The sequence below is a fragment of the Chiloscyllium plagiosum genome, chromosome 22, assembly GCF_004010195.1.
Source record: "Chiloscyllium plagiosum isolate BGI_BamShark_2017 chromosome 22, ASM401019v2, whole genome shotgun sequence".
NCBI lineage: Eukaryota > Metazoa > Chordata > Chondrichthyes > Orectolobiformes > Hemiscylliidae > Chiloscyllium > Chiloscyllium plagiosum.
In genome coordinates this window covers 11,965,892-11,976,261 of record NC_057731.1, presented here as the reverse complement: position 1 = coordinate 11,976,261, position 10,370 = coordinate 11,965,892, and the positions used below count along the sequence as shown (strand labels likewise).

At 42.4% G+C, this 10,370-nt stretch overlaps 1 protein-coding gene across 2 annotated transcripts in view; it reads left to right on the top strand.

Moving 5' to 3' along the window:
- Positions 1–1,611: 1,611 nt before the first annotated feature.
- atad1b (ATPase family AAA domain containing 1b) overlaps positions 1,612–10,370 on the top strand; it is a 45,329-nt gene continuing 36,570 nt past the window's right edge. Inside the window, exons 1-2 of one of the 2 annotated variants that reach the window (XM_043712394.1) lie at positions 1,612–1,704; positions 3,875–4,062. In XM_043712394.1, coding sequence (XP_043568329.1) covers positions 3,889–4,062 — 174 coding nt within the window. In that variant the 5' untranslated portion in view covers positions 1,612–1,704; positions 3,875–3,888. Of the gene's footprint in view, positions 1,705–2,090; positions 2,180–3,874; positions 4,063–10,370 lie in introns of those variants that run through there. The other variant, XM_043712393.1, reaches the window with a different exon arrangement.

Below are 10,370 nucleotides of genomic sequence, written 5' to 3'. Positions count from 1 at the left end.
GTGGTGTCTCGAATGTATGTGGGGAGTTCCTGGACTAGGGGGGGATAGGACAGTGTCGAGGTAGGTAGAGATAAGTTCAGTGGGCCAGGAGCGTGCTGAGACAATGGGTCGGCCAGGGTGGTGAGGCTTGTGGATCTTGGGAAGGAGGTAGAACCGGGCAGTGCGGGGTTCCTGGACTATGAGGTTGGAAGCTGTGGGTGGGAGATCTCCTGAGGTGATGAGGTTCTGTATGGTCTGGGAGATGATGGTTTGGTGATGGGGGGTGGGGTCATGGTCAAGGGGGCGGTAGGAAGAGGTGTCCTCGAGTTGGCGTTTGGCTTCAGTGCGCCAGACTACCACTGCGCCCCCTTTGTCCGCTGGCTTGATGGTGAGGAGAGGATTGGAGCAGAGGGATTGGAGGGCTGCGCGCGGTAAGGAGGAGAGGTTGGAGTGGGGGAGGGGGGGTCGACAGGTTGAGGCGGTTAATGTCCCGGCGGCAGTTGGAAATGAAGAGGTCGATGGCAGGTAATAGGCCAGCGCGGGGTGTCCAGGTGGATGCAGTGTGTTGGAGGTGGGCGAAGGGGTCCTCAGAAGGTGGTAGGGAGTCCTGATTGTGAAAGTAAGCTCGGAGGCGACGGAAGAATTGTTCGATGTCACGGCATGTATTAAATTCATTGATGCATGGACGGAGGGGGACAAAGGTGAGTCCTTTGCTGAGGACTGATCGTTCGTCCTCAGTGCAGTCCTGTCCAGCGGCCTAGGCGAGCCCAGACTTTGGCCTCCAGCTCCTGCCAGTTGGCTGGCCAGGATTCCTCAGCCGGGCTGAGGTAGACCCCCAGGTAGAGGAGATGGGTGGTACTCCAGCTGAACCCCCGTAACTCCTCCGGCAGAGAGTCCACCTGCCACGGACCGACCAGTAGTCCGGAACATTTGGCCCAGCTGATCCTGGTGGAAGACGCTGCCGAGTACACGGCCTAGCACTCGCGGCCTATTACCACGAATTGCAGTATTTAATGTATCATAAATAGTATTCGTTGAAATCTAAGTCTAAAAGCATTTTGTAATTTTCCCTTCTCCTCATCTAGTGTCTTGACCCAAAATCATAGTGTACATTCAAACCATGCTGTAAAGCACTGCCATTATTCTCGATTTTAAAGTTAATTTGATGAGTACAGGGCAGAGTAGGTGTCAATGATCATATGAAAATCCCCACCTGTATATTAAGGTGTATGTGCATGTGATAGCTGAGTTGAAACAAAAACAAAAACTGCTGGAAAAGTTGAACAAGTCTGGCAGCATCTGTGGAGAGAAATCAGAAGTAATGTTTCCATTCAGTGACTCTTCCTCAGAATTGATGGTAACTAGACAGCTCTGATAAAGAGTCATCTGGACTCAAAACATTAGCTCTCTCTCTCTCTATGGATGCTGTCTGACAGGCTGTGATTTCCAGCATCTTGTTGTTTTCAGTGAAGATTCCAGCATCTGCAGTAATTTGCTCTTACTTAGCTAGGAAACTTTTTTTTAGTGTAGAAGATAGGGCGGGTAAGGAATAAACAGTAAGGAAGAACCCAAAAAGAGACAACAGGTGGATGAAGCTGCTTATTGAGTTGAAGCCGGTTTCGCGGAACTATTGTTCATTGGTTCATTGTTCCTGATGCAGTGTTGGGACGGACACGGAAGCGGAAGTGGGCTTCAGAGCACATTTGTCCTGCCGCACGGACGTGGGTGAGTTTCTGTACCTTCCGTATGTCTTTCCTTCGGATTTGTGCAGAAAAGAGCTGCCTCGCTAATTCGTTGGGCTTGTGACTGTGGCTGTGGCTGTGGACGGGGACGGGGACGGGGACGGGGCGGGTTTCGGGCCGGTGGCCGTTTCTCCGCCGCGCTCGCTGTCTTCCCCGAGTGGCGGAGAGGGGGGGGAAGCCGGGCCCGCTCAATGCCACCACGTCCCTCCGCCTCGGCCCGGAACACTGGGGGTCACTGAAGGAGTCACGCCAGTCGGAATTTAACCTCGCAGGGTGTGCGGTATAGCCGTGAAGTTCACTTTCGTTTACTGTGTTCGCTGAGGGATGGAGAGGATGTAAACGTCAGTACAGACAGTGGGGACCAACTGGTGAAACAGAGGGGGCCGTTTCAAGGCAACGGGTTTTTAACCAGGAAACGATGTTGAGCAGTTAACTCCTGATGCAAACTCTCACCCAGGGTATAAATCTTCTCGAAATCAGTTTCCGGAGAATACTAAGTAACCGCTAATAATAAAAGCGAAATCGAAAGTTCCGTCTATGGAGATAGATTCGGTTTCCTCAAATGTCAAGCTTATAATGAAAGCCAGCAATTGTAATGATTTCATCACGACGCAGCATGTTCAGAATGCCTACAATATTGTACGGTTAAATTTGCCCCGTAACTAACATAATGCGTTCCTAATATTCACCAGATATTGCACCAAAATTGGCGCACTCAGATTGTAACTAAAATTATGATGATGTAGGCTGCTTCTTCTGCTCTTGAAAATTGACTTGTTAGCTCAGGAGAAGGAATCCCATTTACTTCCGAAATCAATGTCTTAATTTCTAGAGACCATCAATAAAAAGTTGACTGTCAGTGCAATAATGTTCTTCATTTGCACCTTTGCAACAAGTAGTCTGTGTCGAAGCAATCGTGCTGTGCATTTTGTGATGCGGAGTGGCACAGAGGTTAGTACTGCTGCCTCACAGCACCAGGGACCGGGTTGACTTCAGCCTCGGGCAACTGTCTGTGTGGAGTTTGCATATTCTCTGTCTGCATGGGTTTCCTCCACGTACTCCAATTTCCTCCCACAATCCAAAAATGTGCAGATTAGGTGAATTGGACATGCTAAATTGCCTGTAGCGTTCAGGGGTGTGTAGGTTAGGTGCATTGGTCAGGGGTAAATGTAGCGTAGTAGGGTAGGGGAATGGGTCTGGGTGGGTTAGTCTCCGGGGGAGTCTTTGTGGTTTTTTTGGGCCGAAGGGCCTGTTTCCACACTAGAGATTCTATTCTATTCTATTCTATTCTATTCTGTGACACAATGTCCTGAAAGAATTTCTACTATGAAACTGGTCACTTTTGTTACAGAAGCAAAACATGATAGCATTGCTAATGCTTGCATGACTTATCAAAATTTATCAGTTTCAAGTGGTGATTGGCTAGCTTAAACATTATCAGGAATAATTTGAACAAAAATGAACTTCATAGCTATGCTACACATTCTGATTAAACTCTGACAAATGTGACTTCTTCATTGACCCTCAGTCCTCTGGCTGAGGCTGATGCTGTGGAGGCATTGCTTCCACTTACCTAGGGAAAACAACAAGCTTAGCAAGGCAGAGAAATTATTGAATCAATGTCAAGTTTTGTACCTTTGCAAAAGGGAAGCTTTCATTTGTGAAGATTTTGTATTGACATAGTGCTGTGTTAGAAGAAATGATTACCATTACAGCATAATGCAAATATCGATAGTTTTCTGTTAGAATACAAATGGAACTAGTTGAACAGAGTATTGCAAACAATTGTAAATTTGGCTGATTATGTAACTACTATATGATTAAATGCACCAAACTCTAATCATCGGAGAAGCTGGGGAAAATCACTCACTACATGCTTGCCATGAAATTTTTGATTTTTACTTTGCAATCAAAAGGAAATAAAACATGTTTGTGTGAAATTCTTCAGAGTTAACACTTTTACTTTGGTTCCTTTGTGGGGCACAGATGGTTTATACCAGCTACAAAATTGAGCCAGTGAAGCACTAACCACTATTTCATGAACCTTTATGTAAATGAAATGAAGTTGAGCTTGCAGTATTGCAGTACCTGTGGGTTCTGCAACCAGGAAATAACATGGGGACTAACTAAGCCTTTTTTTTTGTTGCCTTTAGGTCTAACAGTAAAAATGGTTTTAAAAGAAATCCCAACAGATTCTTTAACTCGCCCTCTGTCACGCAACGAAATAGTTGGTTTAATTTTTCGTCTGACAATATTTGGTGCAGTAACATACTACACTATCAAATGGATGGTAGATGCCATTGATCCAACAAGAAAACAAAAACTGGAAGCGCAGAAGCAGGTTGGTTTCTCACTTTATAATTTATTACACGAACTAAACATTGATATTTTGGAATGTTTTAGCCTTTCCTCTTTTCATATTTTATGCTTAGAGACAGGAACATGTGCCATTACAGTCAGCTGAGAGATTTAGTATTTTCTAATAAGATAATTTGGATACTTGTCTATTTAGAATCCTTGTATCGAAGATAAATGGATTATGTTTTTACATTAAAAATAGCAGCATAGTTGTGACCTAATGCCATGAATGACATACAACAAATTCAACAAGTAGGCTAATTTAAAATGGGTAATCGCACCATAATGTAACCAAAAGGATGTAACAGCAAGGATTTGCCCACTGCATGATACTTAATCATACTGTTTGTTGTTTCTTTGGGTCCTGATATATTGTATTTTATTTATTGTACATTGTATTGATCGTATTGCTGCATATAGGTAGTTCTGGGGTAACGTGTGTTTCGGCAGCACGATTTGGCTATAATGTCGCTGAAGAATTAGGGGATTGCTATAAATAGCTTTTCCTATTAATCTGTGGTTCGTGGGCATTGCTGGCTGGGCTCCGCATTTGTTGCCCTTGAGGTGGTGGTGAGTTGCCTTGATCGGCCACTGTCCATGTGCTGTGGATAGACTCACAATGCTTTAGGAAGGGAGTTCGAGGATTTCAATCCAAAGGCAATACATGCATCAATAAACCCTATGTGGCAATATGGAGAAAGTGAGGACTGCAGGTGCTCGAGATCAGAGTGGCAGTGTGCTGCTGGAAAAGCACAGCAGGTCAGACAGCATCTGAGGAGCAGGAGAATCAACGTTTCAGGCATAAGCCCTTCATCAAGAATCAATTATGACCGTATGCTCATTAATCAAGCTTATGTCCAAGATGAAGAATACCATGAATGGGGTGCGACCGTCAACGGTTTCCACAAAACCAGGAACCATTAAGCAGCTTATAAATTTTGACTGGCCAATCTAGATTGATAACAGACGTCGACATGGATCGTTCCTCTATGGCTATTAATCACCTTAAGAAGTGATCGGAGGAGTTCCTTTGGGTAGTGTTCTAGGCCCAGTCATCTTCAGCTGCTTTATCAGTGGCCTTCCCTCCAATGTTCACCAACAATTGCACGATGTTCAGCAATATTTGTGACTGAAACAGTCCATGTCCAAATGCAGCATGACCTTACCCGAAGGGCAGTTAGGAGTCAACCATATTGATCTGGAGTCACATATATGCTGGACCATGTAAGGATGGCCGTTTACTTCCCTAAAGGACATCCGTGAACCAGATGGGTTCTTCCAACAATTGACAATGATTCATGGTGGACATGAGACTCTTAATTCCAGGGATTCAAGCCTGAGTCGCTAGAACTTTACCTGCTCTGCATTAATAGTCCAGCAATAATACTACTAGGCCATCATGCCCCCTAAGGCTTGGAGGGGAACCTGCAGGTGGTGGTATTTCAGTGTATCTGCTGCCAGTCCTTCTAGGTGGAACTGCTCTTGGGATAGAAGATGCTGTCTAAAAGAGCCTTGGCGAATTTTTGCAGTGCATCCTGTAGATAGCTCACACTGCCGCTACTGAGTGTCTAGTGATGGAGGGAGTGGATACTTATGGATGTGGTGCTAATCAAGTGGTTTGCTTTGTCCTGGATTGTGTAAAGTTTCTTGAATGTTTCTGGAGTTGCTCTGATGCAGACATATGGAGAGTATTCAATCACGCTCCTGACTTGTGCCTTGTAGACGGTGGACAATCTTTTGGAAGTTAGGAGGTTAATGACTCTCATTAGCATTATAGTCTTTGACCTATGCTTGTAGTCATTGTATTTATGTGGCTAGTCCAGTTCATTTTCTGGTCAATGATAACCCCCAGAATGTTGATGGTGGAGGATGTGGAGTGATGGTGATGCTGACACTATTGAATGCCAAGTGATGGAGGTTAGGTTAGGTTTTATTAGTGATGATCACTGCCTGGCATTTGTGTGGCACAAATGTTTCTTAAGAATTTTTGTCCTGAGCCTGGATGTTGTCCAGGGATCGTATTGCATTTGGACATAGACTCTTTCAGTGTCTGAGGAGTCACAAATGTTGCTGAACATTACCACCTCAGGAAATGACATCACCAACCTAAGGAAACCTAAACACACAATTAGAAAGTGCGACATAACACCAGTGCTTCATCAGAGGCTCACTAATGTTACCTAGTATGGTGACAAAACATCTGAAAACGATCCTTCCAGCTCATTGAGTAAACTTAAATCCAGAACATAGAATTTTATTGATTCATTTGAGTAGTTAGGCAACTAGTTGACTTCACTGAATGAAACTCTGACAAATAAGAACAACACTCTTAACTGGAAAAAAAACTGATTCCACATGATTAATTCACCAAGAGTACAAATGAGGCACAAATGTTTACGTGCACAATTTGTGGACATTGCTGGTAGTACCAGTATTTACTTCATGAGGGGCATGGATAGGGTAAATAGACACGGTCTTTTCCCTGGGGTGGGGCAGTCCAGAACTATAGGGCATAGGTTTAGGGTGAGAAGGGAAAGATTTAAACAGGATCTAAGGGTCAGCTTTTTCATGCAGAGAGTGGTGCGTATATGGAATGAGCTGTCAGAGGAAGCGGTGAGGGCTGGTACAATTACAATATTTAAAAGACACCTGGATGAATAGGAAAGGTTTGGAGGGATATGGACCAGGTGCTGGCAAATGGGACTTGATTAACTTAGGATCTCTGGTTGGCACGGATGAGTTGGACCGAAGGGTCTGTTTCCATGTTGTACACCTCTATGATTCTATTGCTTTCACCCCTCATTGGTTTTCAAGACACACTAGTGAGCTGTAACATTGGACTGCACAGTCCCTAGGACAATTGCTGTTAATGGGAGAGTTCCAGGATTTTAACCCAAGACAGTGAAGGAATGGTGGTTTTGATGCCTGCATTCTTCTTGAAAGTTGTAGTAATTTGTTGGGTGTCATTTTTTTGTCCACTCTGTACCTGTCAGTTAGAGTCAACCAGGTATTGCCAATAATGGAGAGCCCCACTGTCACAGATATCTTTGGGATGTTAAGTGACATAATTTCAAAAAAAGAGTTATACTGGTGTTTTGCCAGCTTTTATCTGTTGACCAATATCCAAAGCAATCTAAAATGGTGCTTTGTCTCATTTTTGTGCAGTCTTGGAGTATGCATATTTGTGTAAAGTTTAAAGGAGAATCAACTTCAAGGAGTCCTCCATTGTTGAGAAATTAGTCTGCACTGTCACAGTAATATAGAGACCTATATGTAGATGCAAATTTTGTTATCGTTTGCTATGATCATATGCACAGCTTTTTAATTTTCATTTTCCTCTTTGCTCTTAGAAGAATTGGCTGAAATGAATAATCAATTTATGGAGTACGAAGTACTACAATCTCCAAATGTGTCAAATACAATTAAATTACTTTAAAATATAGTACCTAAGATGTTGGCAAAATTTTGCCAGGCATGTAATTCCAAAAGCAGCAATGAAATAAATGATAGTTAATTACTTGTTTTCGTGGGGTTAATTGGGACATGTATGTTAGGCAAGACATTGGGAGAATTCTCTGCTGCTATGTTATTTTTCATAAATGTGTATTGCAGCAGTCAGCACATTGATCTATCATCTTATCCATAGAATGGATTGAGTGACGGTCTTCAATCTGCCTTCGGAGTGTTGAAGAAATAACTTGCATTTTACGTACTTGCTCTGGTTTTGAAAAGCTGTCGACAGTGCTTGACAACTAATCAAGTACTTTCATGTATAATCACTTCTGAAATGGCAGAATAAGCTCCCATAAAGAGCTAGATAAATGGTCTGGAAATCTGGACTTGATGTTGGTCAAAGGTTAATATTGGCTCGGACATTCCTGAAAAGTACTCACCAAATCTTCAAATAAGCTCGAGAGTCTTTAATACCTACCTGAGAGGGCAGATAAGGTCTTGATTCCCTATCTCATCCATTGAATGTTCTGTTAAAAATGCAGCACTACCCCACCCACCCCACCATACTAGACTGGAAGGTCAGCCTAGTTTCAGCCCAAATTTCTAGATTGGAACTTGAAATCACAGTATTGCACAGAACCTGGAGTAATACCAACTTATAAAGCAAAAGAAAATCTGATGAAATAATAGTAATAACAGTTTGACATTACTTATTAGCACATGGTTAGTTTGCATTGTGACTCAAACTTTAGAATAGGCTTGATTTGGAGATGCCAGTGTTGGACTTGGGTGTACAAACTTAAAAATCGCACAACACCAGGTTATAGTCTAACAGGTTTAATTGGAAGCACGAGCTTTCGGAGTGACGCTCCTTCATCCGGTGGTTGTGGAGGACACAATTGTAAGACACAGAATTGATAGCAGAATTTATAGCTATAAATTCTGTGTCTTGCAATTATGTCCTCCACAACCACCTGATGAAGGAGCGGCGCTCCGAAAGCTAGTGCTTCCAATTAAACCTGTTGGACTATAACCTGGTGTTGTGATTTTTAACTTAGAATAGGCTGACTATCTGTGACTTCACCGGAACAGTTTTGTTCTCTGTTGCTTTACCCAGATGTTTTATTAATATTTTACAGTTAGTTCAGATTTGTAGTTCTGTTAGTTCTTTGAATCCCATGGAATTTCTAATTTTTAAAATGCAGAATTGTGCTTTTAATGATGTGGTGACTTTTCCTGTATTTCTATGTTAGAATGTTGTATTTTGTATTGTATTCCTTCTCCAGTTACATTTTAAATCATGTGAGCACTGCTGTTCACAGCTAAGCATTTCTAATTAATCATTTTTTCCTTTTCATTAGTTGGGGCTCTGTGCTCTCCAAACCACATTCTGTCCACGATTTAAGGAGCCCATCACCTGAGACTTGACTTTTCAAGGTTGATGAGTTTGCTGCATGTAATCACTCCTCCTCATAGCTTCCATTAACGTTGTCCAGGAGCTGGCTGTTAGAGTTAGTCCATGTAATGAATACCATGCAATATTGATTTTGTTTTTGTAATCTGAAGGAGTGGGGGACACACATGGAAATTTAAATTAGTTCTGGTTCTAAGTTTATGGAGAAAAAGCTTACAGAACAGAAATATTGGACTAACATCATCTAGAAACATGGTCTCAGTTTTTAAAAGGTTGGATAATCTTGCTCCAGGCTGATAATTTGGATTGTGAGCATAAATTGGAGGACACACATACTAATTTTCACTGGAGACTTCAGAGCAGGTGACATCACTCTTGGATTGTGACCATTTCAAATATATATCCCAGCTTAATTTATATTTTCCCAGAAGGTTTGCAGAATATGTTCAGGTGAAGAAAATTTTTGCCTCACTTGGTCGTACTCTTCTAGAATACAATGCCTACTGTCTTCTTGTTAAAATATTCAAATATTCTTGGAGTACTGGCTCCAGCAATCCTCCTGAGTAAATTGTTCTATGTGTTGACTTTTTTCAAATAACTAGCTTCTTTCCTCATTCCTGAAGAAGGGGGCTTATGCCCGAAACGTCGATTCTCCTGTTCCTTGGATGCTGCCTGACCTGCTGTGCTTTTCCAGCAACACATTTTCAGCTCTGATCTCCAGCATCTGCAGCCCTCACTTTCTCTCATAGCTTCTTTTACAGGCTTGTTCTTCACAATCATGAACTATGTTATCCAGCTCAGCAGGCATGGCAACATCTTTGGAGAGAGAAACCGTGTTATCATCTCAAATCATGTGGACTGCAGTGGTACAAGAGGGCAGCTCGTGGCCACCTTCTCAAGGGACACCAGGGATGGGCAATAAATGCTGGCCAGTCAGTGATGCCCACATCCTACGGTGAATAAAAAAGTCTTAACTTGACTCCTCTTCGGAACTATTCAGAACCATTCTGAAGAAAAGTCATACTGGACTCAATCATTAACTTTCTTTCTCCACAGATGCTCCCAGACCTCCTGAGTTATCTCAACATTTTCTAGTTTGTTTCAGATTTTTAGCATCCACAATATTTTGCCTTTTATGTCTTATCCTGCTCAATGGTATATTTGACGGTATGTTATTTTCTGTGCCTAGTTATGCTTGCTTAAGGTTCACCCTAAGTTACGTTTCAAGTTTCTCTTAGGTTCGCACCTTTAATACTGGCAATCGGTCTTAACTGTTTCCTTTGTGTTACCATTAGGCTTAGATAGCTTCATATCTGTACAGTTGGAAAAGTGTGCAGACTACAGCTGAGGATTGTCAATATGATTGTTGAAAATCTTGAATTCAATTTATTAAAAGTGTAACATGATATTGTTTTCTTTGGTAA